The following is a 25,100-nucleotide window of genomic DNA, read 5'->3' as shown; positions in this document are numbered from 1 at the left end:
GGTGAGTAAATTCTACATAATTATTTGGGTGAGGTTATATTATTAGCTTGTTATATTTGTAAATAAATGTCTTATGAGAAATTAGTAATACTTCTTATGAGTTATAAAAATATTATTCCCCTATCTTAAATTTTTGAAAATGTGGGGGTCATGGGGTCTTGCTAGAGTTATGTTGAGAGTGTTTTTTTTTTTTTTTTTTTTAAATATTGCGTGTGGTCTTTACTCAAAATGCTTTGAAAATAAAGATTTGAGAGATACCACAATTATGATGTTGATACAGTGTTGAAAACTGGATCTTTGATTCAGATGAGACAAAATTCAATAGAGGTTATGTGTTTACCCTTTGTGGGGGTGTAATAATATGAAAATCAGTCAAGTAGACCATATGAAATCTGAATTTATGGTTTGCAGTTGGCTAGTAATGAGGCTAAGATATTTCTTAGTGAATATTGAGGTTGGGATAAAACCAACGTGTCTATATATTGTTGTTGCCAAGCAGCGTTAGCTGTGGTGAATAAATAAAATTTTCAATGACAATAAACATATCCGTTTGAGACATAAAGTGATAAACAATGCTGTTGTGAGATGGAATTATTTCCATGAATTATGTGATGTCTGAGGTGAATTTGGCCAATTCATAAGACTAAAAGAAACATCGAGGGGAATGAGACTTTTGTCATTTGAGAAGATTAACAATGATGGTAACCCAACCTATGTGATTGAAGATTCCATGAATTAGGTTTGTATGGGTAATAACAAGTCAACTAATGATCAAAAGTGCACTATTAAATTATGTCTCTTCCTATGGTGTGTGAATATAGTGCAATACTGCAAGGCAAAATGAGATTGAGTTAAACTCTTAATCCAATTCATATCCTTTATAGGTGGTGTATTGCCTTACAGAGCATACTTGATGATTGGAACTATATGACTGTGGAGTGGTGCCGCTCCTATGAAATTGTGACGGATTTCTAGAGCACTCATGAATACCAGGACACGGGCATGGCCTCTTTGCGCAAAACCGCGATAACGACAGATTGTGCGAGTATAATGTGATAAAATAAGACCCTAGGCTTACAAAAGAATTCTTGATTCATAAAAGTTCTAAACTTCATCAATTGTTCTGTAAGTTTAATCTTGTTTTATTTAGGTCTAGTTCATAGTTTACGAAACACCAGATTCGACGCATTGTACTCTTATGTGAAGACCCAACAAAACTTCTTGTTTTATTTACTTTATTATTTTTGAGACATATGGGGGATTGTTAGAAAAATATTATTTTCTATTTAATATCTCAAAAATAAGTTACCATACTCTTTATTCTTTACTACCCATTGATCACCTCACTTCTTTAGCCATTATTAAGAATATAATTATTCTTGAATTCCTAACGTTGCAAAACGGTTTTATGCTCAAATATGTTATCCAACTATCGGATATGACTCATTTATGCCACTCGTCAATAGTTTGGCTCATTTATGCCATCGAACTATGGGAAATGGCTCATTTATGCCATCGAACTATAGGAAATGGATCATTTATGTCACTCATCAATAATTTGACTCATTTATGCCATCACTCGTTACCAAAATGACTCATCCATGCCATTTTTTATTAACACCAGTTTTATAATACCAGATATGACACATGACCTCCAATTAGAGGTCTACGTCATTTGATTAAACTAACCCAATTTTAAATACCAAATTAATAAAAAATCCGACCCATACACCTTACCCACCCACAACCATAATCCAGTTGGAAGTCATGTATCATATATGGTATTGTAAAATCAGCTTTAATGAAATATGGCATGGATGAGTCATTTTGGTAACATGCGATGACATAAATGAGTCAAACTATTGATGAGTGGCATAAATAAGCCATTTCCTATAGTTCGATGGCATAAATGAGTCATTTCCTATAGTTCGATGACATAAATGAGCCAAACTATTGACGAGTGGCATAAATGAGCCATTTCCGATAGTTGGATGGCATATTTGAGCCTTTTCCGTAAATTAAATCTGGTCATTTGACCAATTGCCTTTATGATCTTTTATGGCATTTATTATTCTTAAATCTTTATACAGCAGAATATTAGAAGTTAACTATATATATATATATATATATATATATATATATATTATGGGTTCATCTTTGGTAGAAGAAAAATATACTTCTTCTCATTTTGTATTGTTGGGTTTTCTATGAGAGACATAAACATATTTTTTCTTATAGATTATAGTGTGCTGGGTTTTTTACCTCGTGAAATATTTGTTAGATTCTGGCTCCTAGTTTTGTACTGGAAGAGCTTGTTGAATCTTGGGGACACACCTATACCGGGTGAAATGTCCTTAAGGACAGTGTTTTAATTGACAAGCCTCAAGCTTTCAAGAATTTCTTGCAAGGTTAGTGATCAAGTATTTTCCGACAAGGTTCGTGATCAAGTATTAAGATTTCTCTACAGTGTTCATGATCAAATATTTTCCATAAGATTTCCAACAAAAGGGAGTAACAGTACTATAGCAGTAAAATCTATAAAAACAATTTGGTAACTTCAAATAAATACTACAGTAGTACATATACTTCTAATTAATTATTTGCCTTTGCTTCTATTGTGAAGCATGATCATGAATTACATGTAAAACAATAAAATAATGAAAAAAAGAATTCGAATGATCTTGTATTATTGACAACATCTGTTTAATTACGCCTCAATATTTCCAAGTAAGTTGGGATCGACTATTTGAATATTCATTGTTCATGTCTCTCCATTTAAGATTGACCTATGCTGTCTGGGAATAATACGCGTCTGTAGAAGGACGAGTTGGTGTCTGAGTGGGAGGAGAATGAGCAACCCTACTCCGACCAGCAAAATTCTTCTCCATGACCATCGTTTTACTGGTGGCGCCGCTACTTCCAGTACCAGGGTTCGGCGTAGGAGTGTTAACAGGATTGTACAAAGACGACAACAAAATATTTTTGTTGTAATTCGTCCCTCCAACACTTCTTTCTAAAAGAACCCTAGTGGCTTCTGCATGTGGTACAAAAATGATCATGCTAATTATTAAAAAGATAGCACTAATTTGGGGTTTCATGTTGAATGTTGATGGATGATTAGTGTGGAGAATTTTTTTGATTTTGAATCAAGAAAATGTTTTTAAGAATTTATGATGGAATGAATAAATTTGCAAAATAGAGGGCTATTTATGTGCATGAAACTGGATGTGTTGGTACGTAATTAGGACTCTGAATTTCTATTTTGACGAGCTGTTTTAAGTCATGGGAAGGAAGTTTGACTGTTGACGGCTGAGATTAATGCGATGAGGATTTTAGAATTGAACGGGTCATGACCCCGTTATAACGGAGAAAAAACATTTAGAAATTCAATTGTCCACGACAACCAGTATATGATAAGAAAACATTTTTCAAAATGGGTGTGTTTCGTATGAAGAATTTTCTTCCTTCAGAAAACTATTTTTTTATTATGAAAAATAAGTGATTTTATTTTTTATTTTTTGGTGTTTAATTCAATATATGAAAAAATATGAGAAATATTATGGATGCGGGGATAGTGAGGGTGGCGGCGGCGGGAGGAGGTGGGGTATTGAGTTGTGGAGAGGAGACAATCAATAAGGAATTTCATTTATGAAACTTATTTTTCTTACTTTCTAAGAAAATCATTTTCTCATTTTTAAGAAACTTATATTTTTAGAATAATTTTTTAAATTTTTACCAACAAACGATAAAAAATTGAAACTGAAAAATATTCTTTTTATGCCAAACACACCCAAAATAAGTTTTTTTTTTTTTTTGATTTGTTTTGGTTGTTAAATTTTTCTTTTCCTCAAAGAACACATTTTTAAGCAAAAGTATAAAAAAGGACTAGGCTTACTTTAGGGCCGAATAGCTTGGAGTCATTTTTCGACGAAACTATTTCCGCTCATAAATTCATTCATCGATTCTTATAACTAACATTTAAATTAATCATTGTCAATCATTAATATCAAACAAAACATTCATCAAAATATTATCTGATTAGCTAATATTGTTATTATTTTTTAACAAGTATTTGAGCTTTCTTTGCCCCTTTTGTTCATCCGCAATAAGGATTTTGTGCAATAAATCAACAGTTAGAGGGTAACTCCCTGATAGAGTATTTGAACTTTCCAAATGATGACTTCATTTTAATTTTAAGTTCAAAATTTTGGACAAAATTTAGTGCAAAACTATCATATTTGTGCAAATCTATGACTCACATTCCATAAATACAACGTGTAAATCCCTTTCTGGAAATGTAACTTGTAATTTTTTTTTATATATAAATCGCGTTCGGCCACCTTGCCACCCACTACAACTAAATTATCACTCAAGTTAAACGGGTGCTTGTTGCTGCACCACGAGTTGCTCAGCAGACGCTAAAACACAAGTGTTTTGTATTGATTGAGAAAAATGAATTATACTTGTATTGCGGTATCAAGGGTGGCTCAATAAAATTATTGGCCTAAAGTCAATTCTTAATAAGAGACCTTAATTTTTAAATTTTTTTTTATATATACATATATATACAAATATATGCAAAAAGTTAGTATCATTTTTTTCATACTTGTTGTTTATAACTAGTTCTCAGGAGGCCCAGGCTTAACTCAGGATATAAAAGTAATTATTTTAATTAGGGAAAATTACGTGATATAACGATTTAAACCTACTAATTATTCGTTTTAGCAATACTTTTAATTTATTACAAAAAGTAGCTAGCTTTTTATTCTATAGTAGTTTGACTCTATGTATGTATGACGGCCAGTGTGTCTGTGTATGTATATACGACGGTCAGTGTATGTAAGTATGTATGCATGCATGCATGCATGTATGACTATATGCAGTGGCGGAACTAGAATTTTTACCAAAGAGTGTCAAAATATAAAAAAATAAATATACGACGAAATTAAGGGGTTCAATACATAGTATATATACATAAAAAAGTTCTTTTACATATTTACACAGTGTAATTTTTCGGCGAAGAGGTGTCACTTGATACTCCTTGTATGCATGTGGCTCCGCCACTGACTATATGTACGTATGACCACTAGTGTATGTAGGTATGTATGACATGTTTGAAAAAAAAGGGATAAGACATAGAAACACACTAAACTACATGGTGAAATTGCCAACTACACACCTAAACTAAGTTAGGGGTAAACCTAGTTATGATTTTCATATTATTTACCATACCCTATTCACTAATTACCTAGTAAGGAAAGTAACTTAAAACGCAGTGCAACACGCGCGTATTCAAAACTAAAAAAAGAGGTCTAAAGAGGTATTTTTTCTAAATTACTCTTAATTAAATAGTACTCATCAATTTAATAATTTTTTTTAATTATGTAAAAATCCACTTCTTTAAATAAGGATAAATTTGAAGTGAGAAATTAATACTTTTCTTAATTATCAGTTCACCAATTTGTTTGCCGAAGTTTTCTCTGTAGTTCAAAACATGGATTCAAGATTCAAGCTCATCGTAACAACCTTTTCAGTAATACTGGTACCAATATTAATACAGTATTTGTTACCAAATTTGCTATTTAGTTCATGACAAAAGTACTTTTTTAACTTTGCTACTAAGAAGGTGTACAAATCTGTTTTTGGATGCCGACGTTGGAGGCGGTGGTGATGCCGGTGTTGAGAATGAGAAGGAGCCGTGGTTTTAGAATTCGAACTTTTTTTTGACCCGTTATTAGCTTTCGACAATTCTTTTTGGTCAGAATAACAAGATTTAGATTCTCGAGAAGGCTTTTGCCTGTACTTTTCACTCCCTTCCTCCCAATATATATGAAGGTGTTAATAGGACATGAAATTTAAGAATGAAACGAAGATTTTTAAATTTATGGTCTAAAATAAGACATAAATTAAAATCTTTGAGTTTATAACAAACATATGGAAGTTATGTTATTATTAATACTGGAAGGATCAACTCAAATTAACAAGATGTTAGCCATTTGCAATATATTACCTTGAATTTTGTGGTAAGAAACTTTATTTATTAATATGAAGTTTTGATTAGTTTGATTCAAGGTCTAAAATATTTCTATTGTTAAAAAAGAAAAAAGAAAAAATCTTTCTTTCATTCTTTTATTATAAAGATTTTTTTTAACTCCATATTTCTCTACAAACTCCAATATTTTCTAAGCAAAAATAAAATTATAAGTTTACTATTATTTTTTTTTTTGATGCCCTGAAATTATGGGAGCCTAAAGCAAAGGCTTTACAAACTTTACTCTTAAGCCGTTGGGTGGTATTTGAAAACATATATTGAGGACGCCTTAAAGCGCTGATATCATTATGAATATACAAACTAAAATTGTCCAAAAATATACACGCCCAGTTGAGATAAGATATGATTGGATCACGATGCCTAATTAAGGAAACGATCTAATAAATTATACCGAGTAGTTGGATCAGAGTCTCTTAACATAAAAATGCATGCATGGCTGCATGCGCGAGAATCCACCAATATACATGTGATGCGTGAACTTGACAATTAAAATATGGGTAAGGGAGCATGGAATATATATAGTAAACTACAATAATACTTAAAGAGTATTACATAGCTAAGTTAAGGAATAATTGATCATGTAATGGCTTGTTAGGATCTCATATGATAGGCCTTTATGACTCCACCGGTAAATAAACCATTATGAGCATATACATGTGACACACTACTAAGAAAAGTATTGTAGTAGCTAGCGGAAAAGTGGTTTTTTGGTACAAATAGATTTATCCCACCCGACTTACAAAGTACTATACGAGACTTACAGATTGCATTTGCATATGCTTCATATAAGTACTATACTTCCTGTATCCCGAAATGCTAGTCATGGTCTGATTCCCAAAAGTTAATTTGACTAATATTTAGAGCAAAATTAGACTAAAATAATTCGATATTTTAAAACTAAATTTTAGATATTCGAAAACTATAAGAAAAATATTATAAGTTGTAATTCATCTCATATCAATATACTATATGATAAAAAATATCTAAAACTTTTGATCAAAATTCATTTATTTGACTCTCAAAAAGTGAACGTGATAAGTATATTGGGACGACGGAGGACTAGGAGTACTCATTATTAGAATAATTAATTAGTTTACTTTTAATAACGCATCATAAAATTACAACATTATATTTATAGTAGGTAAACTTACATAAATAACTACCTTATTGTCCCTTCTTACCATTCGTAGCTACCTTTTATATATTCGCGTGTATTTGACAGTGTTTGAGTGTACATTTTTGCTGTATTTGAGTGTACATGTTCACTTGTATCTGATGTCACATGTATTTGAACTTTATTTGAGTGTCTTGTATCTGAATGTATATGAAGTCAAATACATTCAGATACAAGACATATGAGCCAAATACATACGACTGGGTTTGAACCTGGGCGGGCAGGGTCAGAGCCACATCCAATAATCACTCCGGCCACAAAAGCTTGATGTATTTTACAAAATCACTGTAGCTACTAAATATAAATAAATTAAAAGATAGTTATTATCAATAATTACCTCTTAGAAGTAGTTATGCAAGTAATTATAAAAGTAACTAGTAAGGATATGAAAATCAAGATTTGTAACGTCTATAATGGGAATCCCATGCACACGGAGAAGAGAAACGAAAGAGAACCACAAGAAACACAAGAAAATAGGCCAAGATTTCTCCAACTCCTATTTCTCAGCGTACAGTTTTTCGACACGATGATTGTCGCAACCATTCATCGATCATTCCACGAGATCATCAAAATTAATCTCTATAACGCCGATCAATTAAATTTACCTGTCTCTATTAACGCCGATCACTTTATTATTATAAATACATCTCTGTTACGGCCGTGCCTTTTACCGGCGATTTTTTGATATCTGGAATTTTCATAATTTTTGCGACCAGTTACTTAATTTTTCTAGATGCGTATGACGTGGAGACGAAAACATTGATTAGATGTACATTAGCCTTAATTTTCTAGGATACAAATGGTGAGTCTTTTTTGTTTCTTTTTTGGTGCAATTGTAGTGGCATTATGTTTGTTCATTCTGTATTTTGTCATCTGTCTCTGAATACCATGAATTATTTGAAAAAATCGTAATTTTTTATGAATTTGTGGAATTCGAGTAGGGAATATAAAGAGAAAATAATTAGTGAATTTTACAATAGTTTGAAAGTAAAAAAAAGGAGGATTTCGGACTTTGTAAGAGGGATTGAGGGATCTAGTTACACTCCATTAAGATGTACTCTAGTAATTATATTCATTTGAATTCAGCATCAGAGGATGTATTCTTTTCTAGTTATTCCCTCCGTCCTAATTTAACTGTCTTAGTTTAACTAATCACGGAGTTTAAGAAATAAAGAGAGACTTATGAATGTCCTAAATTAAAGATGTATATAATGTACTAAAATGTCCTTATAATCTTGTGGCTATAATCTTGTCATGTAGGATGTTTTAGTTATCAACTTACTAAATATAGAAAAAACTTTTTTTTGGGACAGATAAAAAAGGAAGTAAGACACTAAACTGGGACGGAGGGAGTACTTTTTTATAATCCAACAGATATACTGATCCAGTAAGGGGTGAGGCTATGCTGAGTAAGGGGGGAGGCTATGTTGGGTAAGATTCGCTGCAGTTGAGTAAGTGGGGAGGCTATGTTGAGTAAGGGGTGAGGCGGTGCTCAGGCTTTTGCTAAGTTGGATTTAAAGAAGTCAAAGCAGGATAACTAGTGTGAAATTGTCCTTGGAACTCTTGTGTGTATGTGATGCAAGTGAACATTTACCAAAGCCTTGTAAAGTTCGCTGTCCTGTTTTTATACGTAGGGCATATTTAACATTCTGGGGCTACAAAGTAGTAGTTATTAAGCCCTTAGCATTTTACAACAGTTGCTGATTTTATGTCTGAATGTCAGTTTAGATGTGTCATCTTGGTATATCCATAGATCGTGCAAATTATATTCTCTTTTTATAAGGATGTGAATTGTGAAGTACTAATTCTTTTCCTACAGTAAAAAAGAATCTTAATTATCTATGCAGGGCATTCCAGTAAATATCACTGTAGGTTCTCATGTGTGGATTGAGGATCCATCAGTTGCTTGGATTGATGCACAAGTATTAGAGGTTAACGGACAGGAAGTTCAGGTTCAGACCTCTGATGGGAGGACGGTATATCAAACGCTTTTACATTGAATAGTATTCATTCATTAAGTTACTCTTGCTTTATTTGTTTTTCCATAGATAGCATCTTATTATGTACTCTAGACTCTAGACTCAATTATGTGACCAAAGTCTAACTTAACTGAAAAGCTGGTTTTCCTACAGCCTAATTGATTAAATTTCTAAATTGACTTGAAATATAGTATCCTGATGATGGAATTCAGAATGTCTTTCAAATACTAAGAATCCTAAGTATCTAATTCACTAGTCTCCTTTGAGTTATTGGTTTTTATATCTATACATGACTCACCTGGTCTTGTTTGATGCAACCTTAGGTAGTTTGCAACTGTATGGTTTTTGCGGCTTTCATACCCATATGTATCCATTTTCTTCATTCTGTACTTGAACTGTATTTTCATTTCACCCTTCTTTCCACAAATATTGGCACATTCTTTTAGCTATTCTTTGTTATATTCTAGTGGTAAAAGAAAGATTTACTGTAGTTGTTCTAATTTACTGCCATCTAACTCTCTAGTTTTCGGCTAAGAGCCCGTTTGGATTGGCTTATAAGCTGTTTTTAGTTTTTTTGTTTTTTTTTTAAAGTCATTTGGTTACTAAAATAAGTTAAAAAATAATTTGGCGTATTAAAATAAGCCTAAAAAATAATTTTTTTTTATTATCTAGAGAGCCAAAAAAAATAAGTTAGCCTCTGCTTATTTTAAGCCCATCCAAACAGGCTCTAAGCCACATTGACACGATCCCAATTGACAATACACATCTCTAACCTGGCAATGACCTGGCTTTGTGATGTTGTACATTTTCATTTCATTTCTTCTAGGTTGTAGCAACTTTATCAAAAACTTACCCCAAGGATGAAGATGCTCCCGATGGAGGAGTGGATGACATGACTGAACTTTCATATCTGCATGAGCCTGGAGTCTTACATAATTTGGCAACAAGATATCAACTTAATGAAATCTATGTAAGTTTATAGTCCGATGCTCAAAATTTAATTTAATTTAATTGATGTTCAGTTTGGTGAATGAAATGGTTGAAACTGCAGCTACAGATGGCTTTATTATAATATTATATCATACTCTGACATTATGGCAGACATATACTGGAAGTATTCTTATAGCCATTAATCCGTTCCAAAAGCTGCCTGATTTATATGATGGACACATGATGCAAAAATACAAAGGAGTACCACTTGGTAAACTAAGTCCTCATGTCTTTGCTATTGCTGATGCTGCTTACAGGTACTTCTATATACGACTTCGACTCCATATATTTCTCATGATAAATAATTCTATCGTAACTGAAATCTTGAAACTGAATTAGGGCAATGATCAATGAGGGTAAAAGCAATTCTATATTGGTTAGTGGTGAAAGCGGTGCTGGTAAGACTGAAACTACTAAAATGCTTATGCGCTATCTTGCCTATTTGGGTGGCCATAAAGGCACTCAAAGGCGGACTGTGGAACAGCAAGTACTGGAGGTAAGCTAAATGCAGATTTGAACACTTTTACTTCTTAAAATAACAAGGGCAGGTAGTTAGGAACTTGTACTTTCCTTTGAGGCTTGAATTCTGCACAATTTCAGCTATATAGACATATAATTGCATGACATGAGTGCATTGTCTAATCATAAATAAGAAGAATATATATGAATATGCAACATTATGTTTGCTTTACCAAACAAAAGAAACATGGTATGTTCTTGAGGTTATAGTTATGTGAAAGCGATGGAATGAAATTGGCCTGAATAGAGTGGAATAGATACAGAGAATTCATAACACTCCAACTAGTTAGGTTTGATTGATTAATTGTTGGAGATGTGAATGCGTGGAAAAGGAAATGAAGTATCATATTCACATAAAATGCGGAGTTCGATATAGGATTAAGCCAAAGAAAATGATATAAGGTTCAAAAACTGTGAGTAATTTTTTGAAATAAATTCAATGATTCTATTACTTTAATGAAAAGTCATATAGAATACATATAAAAAAATTATATTGGAAAAGAATCTGTGGACTTGACGTAAAACTCACGAACTAAATAATTTATAAGATATACAGTGAAGTTTTTGAATGCCATTCGTCAAGAGATGAAATTTGGTTTAAATGAATTTGCTAGTAGCTTTCTTAATTGAAAGTTTGTAGAGGGGTCAATGCGTATGTGAACATTTTGTAGAATTTTGAAGGCTTTTGCATTTATTTGAATTAAACGATTTCCAAGAGGCTCTGTTTCATATCTAAACAGTCTAAATCATGTGGACTGGGCTTCAAAGTTCAAACTGATAGGTTTCTCTGTCTATTTCTCTTAGAGCCTTCTCTATTGGTTATCTTATTCTTTTAACTCATGATTGTTATATCTCCAGTCTAATCCAGTACTTGAAGCATTTGGCAATGCCAAAACAGTTAGAAATAACAATTCAAGGTGAGATACTGCTCTACACATGCTCCCAATAAAAAAGTTTTGACTCATAATTGCTTCAACAATCAGTTGAAAATTTTTGCTTCTGAAAGCAACTTAGACTCTGTTGTTTACAGCCGTTTCGGTAAATTTGTGGAGATTCAGTTTGACAAGAATGGAAGAATATCCGGTGCAGCTATTAGGACGTATCTCCTTGAAAGATCTCGAGTTTGCCAAGTTTCAGACCCTGAACGGAACTATCATTGTTTCTATCTTCTCTGTGCAGCACCCCAGGAGGTAATCTGCATCAATGTTATTCCTTTTTATATCTTTCATCTCTTCGGTTAGTTTTGATTGTCACAATATCCTTTTGACAGTTTCCCATTTTTAACAGGAGATCAAAAGGTATAAGTTAGGCGATCCCAAATCATTTCGCTATCTCAATCAATCAAATTGCTATGAACTAGTAGGTGTTAATGATGCTCATGACTATCTTGAGATAAGGAGGGCAATGGATATTGTTGGAATTAGCGAGAAAGAGCAGGTAATTCTTTAGTTGCTTTTATCTGTCCTGCAACTCTCCTTTCTGATTCTAAGAAGCTACTCTGTTTCTTCTTCAGGAGGCAATTTTTAGTGTTGTGGCTTCTGTTCTTCATCTTGGTAATATAGAGTTCGCAAAGGGTGATGAAATTGATTCATCAGTTGTGAAAGATGACAAATCTAGGTTTCATCTTCAAACTACTGCCGAGCTTCTGATGTATGTTCTGCCCTTCATATTTCACTATTCTTCCTTTGCTCTTTCTTTCATTGAGTTTTTTATTTGATTTAATTCTTCTATCAGGTGTGATGTTACCGCACTGGAGGATGCCCTATTAAGACGTGTAATGGTCACTCCTGAAGAAGTTATAAAGAGAAGTCTTGATCCTGAAGCTGCAGCCGTAAGCAGAGATGGCTTAGCTAAAACATTATATTCTCGGTTATTCGACTGGTATGATTTCTACTGTTACATCCAGATTACCGTGGTCTTATCTGTTACATTCACACTAATAGCAAATTCTTTCTACTGTTCACAGGTTGGTGGACAAAATAAATAACTCCATTGGGCAAGATCCTAACTCAAAATATCTAATTGGTGTTCTTGACATTTATGGTTTTGAAAGTTTCAAAAGTAATAGGTAGGCACTGGTGCAAAAACAAAACAACTAGTAAATGTGATGTCTTGCATTTGACTCTTCTAACTTTTATTTCCAGTTTTGAACAATTCTGTATTAATTATACAAATGAGAAGCTGCAGCAACATTTTAACCAGGTATGGTAGTTGAAATTCTATAGAAGCAGTTCTGTGCGTTTTTGCTAAGCACAACTAAGCTACTGTGAAATTTGTCTTTTTTCAGCACATGTTCAAGATGGAGCAGGAGGAATACACTAAGGAAGAGATAGATTGGAGCTATATAGAATTTGTGGACAACCAGGATGTTCTAGATCTTATTGAAAAGGTAATATCATTTGGTTTATCGTGATTCCTTTTCTTCTCATGTATACAAATATATCTGTTGCGCATTGTAGTTGTCATTTGTCTATTATTCCATTGCTGCATGAGCAATGAAACTTGTGCAACTAATGCTAGTACTAATAGTTGACATGGATATTTATTTGGTCAGAGTCTTCTTGGCTTCTAGCTTTCTGAATACTATTGTACACGCCTGGGCAATACTCATAAGTCATAACCTTGAGAACAAGTTTCTAATTTTACATTGTTAGAAGTTGAATATGTTCATATCTCAATATAATCCTAGTATATGTAAAACTCCAAGTAGTTGGTTAATGTTAGAATATAATCTGTGTTATGCATTTAATATTAGAATATAATTTGTGTTATGCATTTAATATTCATGCAGCAAATTAAATGGAAAGATTCCCAGTTAAATAATTGTTGAATTAATTATAGATATGAATCTGTTAGGATTTAAAATCCTAAATCCGATTTGTGAATTAAAAGGGAAGATTGGAGGGTCACAAATTTGGACCATACCAATCTCCTTAGAACCTCTACGCCGTGATGTAGCAAGAATAAATAACACACACGTTTATAGTGGTTCACCCTCGATATACGTCCACGTTGCTGCTGCAGATCTTATTAAAGAAGAAATATTACAAGTGTTTACAACACTCAACCTCACAACCCCAATCCCAATTACACTCAAGAATTTTTTACTAAAAATTCTCTCAAAGACCTTCTCTTACTTAGGCCTTTCACTAAGAGTATTTCTCTTAGATTTTTCTCTCTTTGGGATGTGTTGTCTTCTTCAATTTGGTGTGTTAGCAAATGAAAAGCCTTTCCCTATTTATAGTGTGAGATGAACCTATTGATGTCATTGGTGACTCAAGCAAGCACTTGACAATTTGCCAAATACAAGGAAGATGTTTTCTTCCTTAAAACAAGCTTCCTCAAAACAAGAAAGTGTTTTTGAGGATGGACCCAACAAATCTCCCACTTCAAGACTAATTTTAATTTGTCTTCACACTTTGATTTCTTTTCTGAGACACATCTTGATTAATTATTTTCGAGTTTGCAATATCCACTTCCACGGATTCTTTTCGCTCGTAAATCGGGCCGACAACTAAAATACGTGCAAATCTTGTCCATTTTAGTTTGTCATTGAAGTATACGCTGATCCTTCGACAAATCGATCTCCAACCGATTAAGAGAAAGTACTCTTTCCAACCCATTAGTTTGTGATAGAAATCCCTTTGCGAAATGACCTTGCTTTATAATGCAGTTGATTGATAAACCCATTTGTTTTGCAATGATCCTTTGGCAAGAGATTTGCCGAAGTCCATCTCATCTTCATTGCAGATCTAATTCATCGACTTGATTTTCAAGAATGTGTTGAGGGATGGAGAGTACTCCGTGAATCGAGCCGATCTTTGGATGATCTGGCGTAGAACATTTGTTCTCTGTATCGTGTGCAAAGTCCCTGTCGGAAAAGTCCCCTCGAATCGACTATTTCCGATTCCTTGTCGATTACGAATTTTTTTACAACTTGTCTTTGTACGGTACCTCTTGGTACTGATCAAGACAACATTCCTGCATTTTGTTCATCCCAAAATCGATAACACCGCGCTGATAAAGTAACACTTTTGATTTTGGATCAAGTGAAATCATCATTATGAACATATGATAATAAACGTAACAACACGAGAAATGAAAGATTTGCAACTCCGGACTTACCGGAATTAATTCAATCCAAGAACCGACGGTCCTCGGTTAATTAAGAAAGCCGCGGTATTGATCGAGGTCTTGGGCGACACAACGTTCGTTCATTCTTTCATTCCTACTCCATTTTTTGTTTCCCGAATAGTCTTCATCATCTTCGCTGATTCCATTATCGGCACAATACCGTTTTGAAATCACCATCAATGTATTCTCCGCCATGTCGGACCTCAAACACTTCAACTGGGGTTTGTTTCATTCTCGACCATGAGAATACACTAAACACATCGGATTTATTTTTATAAATAAACCTTCGCACGGTTTGAATCATCGCACGTAGTTTGATCCTCGAGGGGGAACTCCCCGCATTTGGACCTTCGAAATCGCTTTTGTTTCCGAATACGTATGAAGGTCCACGTTTTAGAATTAAGCCATTTGTCACCAACAGCTTCATCCCGAGAGCTACCACAGGACGACTGGAGGCTGGAAATAGCACCTTTCGCCACCTTCCAAGACCCGTTACAAAATTGAGATCATATCCCTCATCATCACCCGGGGTTTCTTTGGAACATGTCTATTTTGTAATCTTCCACGAGGATCCATTTGACATAAATTAATGTCTCCGGAGTATGAATAAAAGATTCCCGCTTTTATGAAAGACGTCGATAGATTTTCTTCCGTGGCGGCGTGTTGTGTTGCCTTAGTACATGCTTTTCGTCTATTTGACCCCCGCCATTCCTTGACTTCGATTTTTCCAAATACAGTACCAAATTTCCGTTTTCAACATTAAAAAGCGAGTAACTGTTTAAATAGATCCCTAACATCGTTGAACTTTATGAAAATTACTAACGCTCTCATTTATGGAAATTAGAAAATCAATTTTTACGAATTGATTTACAATGGTATTAATTCATTTACGTTGCGGCAACACGAGCATTTTCCATCATCTTTACGAAATAGTTTCTTCAAGAAATACCTTATTATTTACCGGGCGTTTCTCATACATATCGACAATACCTTCATCATATCTGCGGTGTCTTTTCCTTTGCCAATATTTAATTCTTTCTCAGGTTCAATATAAATAATCTTGAGAATAAAATCTGCTACCATCCCGATGCCGTGCGTCGTACCATCTTCGCCTCCCGTCGTTTCTAAATCACAACACACCTTTGTTAGGATTTAAAATCCTAAATCCGACCTTGTAAGCGATAAATTTCACACGACCCCAAATGCTAATCTGTAGACAGAACCTACTTACGCCGCGATGTAAGCGAAGAATAAATAACACACACGGATTTATAGAATTCTATCCACGTTGCCATCTTATTAAAGAAGAAATATTACAATTATTTACCTATCACAACCCCAATCCCAACGACACTGAAGAATTTTACCACACAAAAATTCTCTCACTTTAGTTTTTTATTTCTGCATTTTTCTCTTCGGGATGTGTTGCTTTGTGTGTTTAGCAAATGAGAAAAGCTCTCCCTATTTATGGTGTGAGTAACCTATTGATGTCATTCGAGCAAACGAAACGCCAAATTGCCGAATAAAAGATGTTTTATTTCCTAAAACAAGGGAAGTGTTTTATTACTCAAAACAAGGGAAGTGTTTTCTTCCCTAAAATAAGGGATGGACCCAACAGAATCAAAGTAATTTCTATATTTATGGTAAGTTATTTCTTATATAGTTTAAGTTACATGTATAGCTTTAAGTATCTTTTAACTATTGTGAGTTTGCTACTTTTTTTGGGTTTCACATTTCTTTTCTAAGACACCTTGATTAATTATAGTTTGCACCCCCTTGGATGCTTCCATAAAATAAATCATTTCACCTATTAAAGAAAAGTACTCCCAACCCATTAGTTTGTGATTGAAGTATAGTTGATTGATGGAAAGAGAAGTATCTAAATTTTCAAGATAGAACAATTATTACGTGATGCATTTCATGAAAGAGCTTAAATGAAAGATTTGTTAGCGGGACGCTGGCTAGCCTTTGTCACATTGTGGGCTTCTCCTTACTGGTACTTTTTGGCCTATAATATCACGGTTTTTTGCAAACCATGGCAGAAATGGTGATAAGTTGGAGGACAAGCAGGTTGGACGCTAACAGGAGGAGGCTGGAAAGACAGCACCCTTTTCTGCATTTATTGGGCTATTTGGAGTATGAATAAAAGGCTTTTAAAAGAGTCGAGAGTTGATTCTGTGTTGCAAGAGTTCTCTTTTGTTCAATTTTGTATTTTTGTTTAAATAGGAAGATCAGCTTTTTATGGATGATTAGATAGATTTTTGGGAGGCTTAGTACATGCTTTTATTATTTAATTTTTCCAAATACAGTACCAACTTGGTATAACTTTAATAAATATTCGAATTATGAAAAATGTATGTAAAATTAAATTAAAACTAAGGAGCATTATTGACATATGAAAACTTAGGCTAAGGTCCAATATTTTGTTCTTTATCAGTAGTATAGAGAATAGCTGTCATGCGGTCCAAGAACCCTCCGTCTAGTTGACATTTCTTTATCTGAATTCATGTCCATGGCCATATCCTATCTCCCGGATAAACTCTACCTGTGTTTCTCTTTGCTTTATTCTTTGTAACATTGTTTAGGAACTCATCTGGAATCATACCTTTTAAGGTAAGCAAATTAAGAATCTGAAACTAGAACATTTAATATAGGAAACCCCTCATACAATCCGTAGATGGACTCTTTTTATATACATATTTCAAAGAGTCTGTGCAGTCTACCTTACCTGCAGTCTTGCAATCTTCTTATTGTTTATTCTTAGGAGTATCTCTGAAGTTTTAAGTGAGCTCATATTCAGCAAAAGCACCATGCTTTTGTTAGCTAGACTTGATTACCTTGGTTCATCCCTTACCAACACTACTCTACAATCGTAACACTTTATTTAAATCACTGTACCATGGAAGTGGCATATCATGAATTGACTTGTATTGCTGTTTACAGAAACCTGGCGGCATCATTGCTCTTCTTGATGAAGCCTGGTAAGATATGTAACAAGTCATTTTAGCTGTGGATATTATGCTGCTGTTGTGGCCCTACAATTAGTGTCTAAATGCTTTATATGAGCTCCTGAGAAAGAGAGGAATGATCTAATCATGTTTTCTTTGAAATGGACTTTTCCAGTATGTTCCCCAAGTCAACTCATGAAACATTCTCGCAAAAGCTTTATCAGATATTCAAGACCAACAAACGCTTTATCAAACCAAAATTGTCCCGCACTGATTTTACCATTGCTCATTATGCTGGAGAGGTAATATGACATTTTGTATTTTCTTAGAACTCTAGTCAATTGCTTCTATGGTGTATATGGAGCCTTATTGCTACTTGTTTTAAATGTTTTGTTTTTTTCTCAACAGGTTCAATATCAGTCTGATCAATTTTTGGATAAGAACAAAGACTATGTTGTTCCTGAACATCAGGATTTGTTAAGTGCTTCTAAATGCCCATTTGTAGTGGGCCTTTTTCCTCCTGTTTCTGAGGAGTCAACTAAATCTTCATCCAAATCTTCCAAGTTCTCATCCATTGGTGCTCGTTTCAAGGTAGTTACTAACTTATATACTTCTTATGAAATTTGGTAATCAATCAATCAATTGAGCATCAATAGCAAATTAGTTTGATCGGCTATATGAGTCCACAATATCCTTTCAGCTCCATTCTGTTTCATCCCAATGCTTAATAATTTGTAGATTAAATCAAATCAGGGTTGTAAATTGGGGGGGTTTTATAACTCTCAACACTGTTCCTACATGAAGTACAAATCTCTAAGCAAACCAAAAAGACTCCTGACAAACACGAGACCTAATGTAAGTGCAAAAACAACAACTAAGGCCTTAATCACAACTAATTGGTATTTCATATATGAATTGTTTGTTTCCATTGTGTTATGCTATAAGCTAAGTCCTCATGTATGTTGAAAGATTGTAGGTTTTTTTTTTAGACAACTTCCCCTTGTGTGATTTGAGGTCTACCGTCCACTTTTAGTACATTCAATACAATATCATTGTACCACAGTTGCAACCAGTATGTGTGAAGGCCCATATAGGACATGACCAGACCATCTCTGGCGACATTCTATCAATTTATCCGTTGTGTTCTACTTGCAATCTCCTAGTTAAGTATCTACTCATTAAGGAATATTAGGTATAAAAGTGCGGGGATATGGTCGTTCTAATCCTGTCTATTATTGTATCATTGCATATCCATCTTAATTCTGCGATTTTTGACACTCATCTCGCGGATATGGTACACTTTAGAGTCCAACATCCACTCTCATTAACATTGCTAATCAATAACCATAATAAACTTGCCTTATATTCGGTAGGTATTATCCTGTCTCATATCGCTATCATATCATTCTCCATTTCAACCATCTAGTTTTAATTCTATGTATTACTTTATCCATTATGTCCTCTTAGATTTTTGTGATCTAAGAATATTTTTCATCAAAAAACTAACAGCCTAGATCCTAGTATTTCTTTAAATAGATGAAAGAATCTAATTGTCCAATTTCACTGTTGCAGTTACAACTCCAATCATTGATGGAAACTCTGAATTCTACAGAACCTCATTATATCAGATGCGTGAAGCCTAACAGTCTTTTGAAACCTGCAATATTTGAGAATGTTAACATTATGCAGCAGCTACGTTGTGGTGTGAGTAAATTTCACATTTTCTTATGCAAAATTTCTTTTAATTCTTGAATTAAGTGCTTATATTTTGTTGATTGAAGGGTGTTCTAGAGGCAATTAGAATTAGTTGTGCTGGCTATCCTACGCATAAGACATTTTCTGAGTTTATGAATCGATTTGGTCTTCTTGCTCCAGAGGTCTCGGAAGAGCAGTAAGTACTGGTCTTGTTCCTGATCCCTCTCCACCCCCCCAAAGAAAAGGATCTTTGTGGTTTCCCCAAAAAGTTTGGTTATTAGAAGTCTGACTTCTTGACTCTCTGCTGAAATACTATCTTGCTTTAACTTGTTTGTGGGCAGTGTTGATGAAGAAGTTGCGTGCAAAAAGATACTAGAAAAGACGGGGCTTGCTGGTTATCAGGTTGATGTTTATCTTGCTATTTTAGAAAACTAATTTTATTTCTTAAAAATCGAGTTCAATAGTATCGAATTATTCACTTTTATGTGTACATAATTTTGTGCCATTTCATTCAGTGCTCTTTGTACTGTAGGGGAAATTTAAATTTCCTTCACCATCATCTTGATGAATGTAGCCCAATCCTTAAAATTTATACCAATTTTACCTACCTTGCAAGGCCTACCTCAGTTAAAAAGTCTCATCTGTCAAGTAGCAAGTTCGGATTTTTAAATAAAAGTTCTTTGTCTTTTTTTTTTTTTTTCTTTCCCTTTCTTGTTGCCAAAAAAAAATAAAAATAAAAGGAATTATGGTCATGCACTTCGAGCATGTCGGATAAATTGTTCTCAATATCTAGACTACTGATATTCTCTGTTTTACTTGCAATGATTGTATGTTCTTTTTCTGATAGATAGTTGCATATACTTGAGCATTGCTAGTAAAATTTGCTAATCCTATTACTAGGCGCTGCTGATATCTGTAGTTGAGTTGATGTTCAGAAAAGCTCTCCACAATATTGTCATTTACATGTTACAAGGAGCATTTTAAGTTTGATCGTTCTTTTTCTTTCATTCAAAATAACTTCCCAAATTCATGAATCGAGTTATTCTTCAGATAGGGTTGCTATAATTGTTTTGCAGATTGGAAAAACAAAGGTTTTCCTGAGAGCAGGGCAGATGGCCGAGTTAGATGAACACAGAGCAGTAAAGCTATCCGCTGCAGTTAAGACAATACAAAAGGAAACTAGATCTCATATTTCTAGGAGATATTATGTTTCTTTGCAGAAGGCTGCAATTTGCTTACAATCCTTGTGTCGAGGTTTGTTATTATTATTATTATCTCTTTGCCCGGTCTATCTCACATTGTGGACTTTGTTTTGAATGTTAGATGTTTTACCCATGTACTAAGTTTCATTTTTTCCACTTACTGGGGCATTTTGGTAGCTTAATCATGTAATCTATTGCTCCCTCAATTCCTTTACTATCCAGTTAAATAAAAGGAATTCCATTAGCGAGTTCTCCCCTTGTACATTGATCAGGTTGCAACGTGTTAACAAGAGAATGAATTTTATTTTAATCTTAGTATATTCTCTATTTTCCACATTAGGGAGAAGATGAGTAAAGATAAACCAGCTTGAGTGTATTAAAGATGATATTTTACAGGATATAATGAGATCAAAGAGAGATGGAGATGCTATTTTTTATTGATTGTTCAACTTGAATCAGTAGGATAGCTTTAAAGAACTCCATACATCTGTGCATGAAGATTTTAGCTACTAGGCTACACCTAGTAGATTTAGGCCTACAAAAGTGAAGGATGCCATGAAAAACTCGAGGATTTAAAAAAAGCATGTGGTCCAGATGATATCCCTATAATTGTTTGAAGGTTCCCTGTTTGAAGGTCAGAGTAGTATGGCTTACCAAGCTAGTTCATGCTAACAAATCAACTTTGCTTTCATATCTGTACTGTCATTTTTTTTTTTTGGAAATGAATAGTGCTTCGAGGGAGAATCGAACCTGCGTGGCCTCTATCTAAGAGGATGCCAGAGCTGACTGCTTGCCACTGAACCAGAGCCCATTTTTTAAAACTATCATCACTTTCTTCTTTGGACATTCCTAATAATATAATCAGTTGGACTTTCTTTCCTGGATAGATACTTCTTGTTTCTCAGAATATTTATTGTTTTTGCCTTTCACAGAGTTTCTAACCATTAATTAGATTTCCCATAATGTCCTTTCATCACATGATCTAAGGGCTCTTCCAATGTAATTTGGCAGCTTAGAATGTAACACAAGTGCTCAATTAGTTATGATAGTAATACCATCACTCTGACATCCTCCTCGTTAGGTGCTTATACTTGAATCACTTATGCATGTTTCGTGGTTGTAAAAATGAGCACCGCGGAAATAATAACTGTATATTCACGCTTTTTTAGAACTGAACACACATTTTGGAAAAAGCTTTTTCCCTAGTCTACCATTCCTATAGGCTGCTCAGTTTTTCTGCCTTCAATAAATTTATGTGCTCACTCTGTCATATGCTTCAGCAAGGTTTGCTTTCAAATTGTATGTCACCTTGAAAAGAGAGGCTGCTTCTCTCAGAATCCAAACAAAGTTTCGTGGACATTTGGCCAGAAAATCCTACACCAAACTTAAATTAGCAGCCATCGCTTTTCAGACTGGAATTCGAGTGGCAGCTGCACGAGCTAAGTTCAGATATGAAAAACAAACGAGGGGAGCAGTTATTATACAGGTTAGTTTATTGGGTATTATGTATTGATTCAGAGGCCTTACAAAGTTTGTTCCCAAGTGTTGACAAGATAAGATATTTGCAGGCCTATGAGCGTCGTCACAAACTCTTTTCATACTATAAGAAGCTCATATGGGCATCAATCCTAACACAATGCAGATGGAGGGGAATTGTCGCGAGGAGGGAGCTTCGCAAACTAAAGATGGTAACTTCTGGATTTCTATACTCTTCTAGAACCTGTGTCATATTTTTCCACTTTCCTTAGCATAGCAAAGGAGTCACTATTTGAATGAGCTGGATGATCTACATGCTAGATAGGGCTTGATTACTGAAGTGGTACACGGTTCACTTATTTGCTACTGTTCTTTACATAAGAAAAGTATATGAAGGGGTTGTTTAATTACTTCTCTGAAGGTTTTCGTGGAAAGTAACAAGTGTCTATGAAGATCCTGTTAGTGAACCTTGTGAACATGTGGTTAGAATGCATGAATGAGTATTAATAACAGATCAGAAGTATTCATATCTTTTTAATATAGGAACTGTACTAATTGGAAGTACATCGCTTACTTTGAATGTTAAAATATTTAAGTGCAAGTGGTCACGTCGGGTAAACACAGGTATGCACATTGTAAAGCATGCGTTTGAAAGAAAATCAGGCGTAAGTCATTAGTCTTAGCTAGTGCATTCTCTCTATTCTTTTCCAGTTTCATTTTGGTTTCATTTTTGGTGACATGATCATCCTAAATTTCCTGCTGCGAGAATCGGGATTGGCTTTTTCTACGTGAAATACAGAAGAGTGCGTCATAATTGTTGCTTGAAATTTGATTGGTTAATCTGTTGAATGTTACAAATATGTTCCTTAAATTCAATGGATTGCTAAAATACATTTCAAATACTTCAGGCTTCAAGAGAAACAGGCGCACTTAAAGAGGCAAAGGATAAGCTTGAAAAGCAGGTTGAAGAACTTAGATTGCAGTTGCAGTTGGAGAAACGTCTAAGGGTGATATACTTGTACTAAGCAGATAAAATCTTTTTTTCCCTGCACTACATTTGTTACACATATGGGGATTTTACTTGGATAGCATTAGTAAAGTAAGATATTACCTGAAAGTTTAAACAGACTTGTCAATTGGGCTTGTGGGTTACTATGAGTTTTAGATTTTGAGAAAGTTGAACTATTTGAAGCATTTGGCAAATCACAAATAGAAAAATCCCTTGCAGATGGAATTGGAAGAGGAAAAGGACCAGCAAATAGCAAAATTGCAGAATTCATTGCACGACATGCAAAGAAAAGTGAATGAAACAAATACAATGCCCATCAGGGAACACGAAGCTGCTCCAAAAGCAATTGAAGGAGACTCTTCAATTGTTGAAAAGAAACCAATAGACTCTTCAATTGTTGAAAAGAAGCCTGTTCCAGTTGAGGATGACGAAAGAATTGAAGCTTTAACTGCGGAAGTGGAAAATTTAAAGGTATGAACAGTCAGCTCATTGAGTGATCCCCACACCTTTTCAGCTTCACACCCTAAAACCCTAAAATGAGCAGAGAAGATATAGAAAAATAGGTGAAAGCATTCATCTTTTTCCAGTTACATATGGTTGATGTTCTCATGCTTATACGTATTGATAGGTGTTATATCAAAAAGAAAAGCAGCGTGCTGATGATTCTGAAAGGAAAAGTGCTGAAGTTCAGGAATCAAATAAAGAGAAGTGCCGGAAGTTAGAAGAAACTGAAAGAAAAGTTCAACAACTTCAGGATTCTGTTAACAGGTAGCTTTACTCGAATAATTGGTACCAGATTTAGTCCTTTCACCTTGTAAGAACAAAGATCACCAACTTTTGAGTCAAAACAGTAATGCTTCTTAAAATATAATTTGGCGGCAGGGAGGATTCGTTTTGAACCATCTAATACTGAAATCCAAACTCGAGAGTTCTATTTCTGAATGAAACTACCGGTTGTTCTTTCTACCAATTTCATGTGAGAGAGGATTGAATTTCAGGAATTAACTGCAGAAATTAATCAGGATTCTTTTATCAAGTGCTGACATCATGTTCTGCTTTTAATTGTCCAAATCTCATATGAACCTTAAATAGTTTACCTTATTATAATTGAAAATCTTCTGCAATTAAATATTTATTTGACAAAAAGAGGATAAATAGGAATCAAAGTGTATCAAAAGGAATCCAAAGATTGTGGTGGAAGGGGGGGGGGGGGGGGGGTTGGGTTTCAATTTACAGAAATCTAGGTAATCTCTTACACATGTAGGACATTCATAAGTCCAAAACATACAAGATATCAAAACCAATGAATTTGAAGAATAGAGTTCTCTTTCAAAAATCTGCTTTAGATAAAAGTGTTAGTTACCAGTTTGATTCTAAATATATGACACTATTTGAGTTAAATATTTGATTTGATTATAAATGAAATGATGTTATTTGAGTTCAATCATTGATAGATTTCTGTAAGCGGTTCAGAGGCATCAGATTGCTTAACTTCGTTTGCTTTAGAACTGCTTCTCATGGCAAAATTCTCAGCCAAGATAAGAATTGGCATATATTTATGTTAGCTTATAATATACACATATAAGATAACATAAACAAATTAGTCTTAATATCATATTTTCTAGATATCTTTTACAAGGAGTGCTGCTTGGGATGCTATACTCACGGCGCATAACCTGAGGAAGAGGGAATGCATCATTATAACCAGTGTTGTATGTGCAAGAAGAATTGAGAAGACACCAATCATTTGCTCCTTCACTCCAACTATGCAACAGAACCTTGGACTATGGTGCATTCTTTGTCCACTCTTGGGTACTCCCTAGAACTAATGCAGAAACTAGCATCTTGGAGGATAAAAGTGGGGATAGAGAGGAGGAAAATACGGAGGTTAGCAACCTTTACATCTTTTGGTTAATATGAAG

At 34.3% G+C, this 25,100-nt stretch overlaps 1 protein-coding gene across 2 annotated transcripts; it reads left to right on the top strand.

Annotated features, from left to right (window-relative positions):
- Positions 1 to 9,067: 9,067 nt before the first annotated feature.
- Positions 9,068 to 24,942, top strand: LOC132053055 (myosin-9-like). 2 transcript variants are annotated; one of them, XM_059444862.1, is made up of 25 exons: positions 9,068 to 9,202; positions 10,032 to 10,175; positions 10,307 to 10,452; positions 10,535 to 10,691; positions 11,573 to 11,631; positions 11,745 to 11,904; positions 12,002 to 12,151; positions 12,228 to 12,364; positions 12,449 to 12,595; positions 12,681 to 12,782; positions 12,859 to 12,916; positions 13,002 to 13,103; positions 17,792 to 17,829; positions 17,972 to 18,098; positions 18,205 to 18,387; positions 19,369 to 19,500; positions 19,578 to 19,687; positions 19,833 to 19,893; positions 20,568 to 20,745; positions 21,974 to 22,179; positions 22,262 to 22,381; positions 23,078 to 23,176; positions 23,398 to 23,649; positions 23,807 to 23,946; positions 24,804 to 24,942. In XM_059444862.1, the coding sequence occupies exons 1-25, from the start codon at positions 9,068 to 9,070 to the stop codon at positions 24,856 to 24,858; spliced, it is 3,198 nt and encodes a 1,065-aa protein (XP_059300845.1). In that variant the 3' UTR covers positions 24,859 to 24,942. The 2 variants fall into 2 exon arrangements, with proteins under 2 accessions (XP_059300845.1, XP_059300846.1); XM_059444863.1 differs by lacking the exons at positions 23,807 to 23,946; positions 24,804 to 24,942 and having other exon boundaries at positions 23,078 to 23,187; positions 23,398 to 23,565.
- Positions 24,943 to 25,100: the final 158 nt, after the last annotated feature.

Source organism: Lycium ferocissimum, chromosome 4 (genome assembly GCF_029784015.1).
Source record: "Lycium ferocissimum isolate CSIRO_LF1 chromosome 4, AGI_CSIRO_Lferr_CH_V1, whole genome shotgun sequence".
NCBI lineage: Eukaryota > Viridiplantae > Streptophyta > Magnoliopsida > Solanales > Solanaceae > Lycium > Lycium ferocissimum.
Note: the sequence above shows the minus strand (reverse complement) of the source record. Positions and strands in the feature narration are given on the sequence as shown.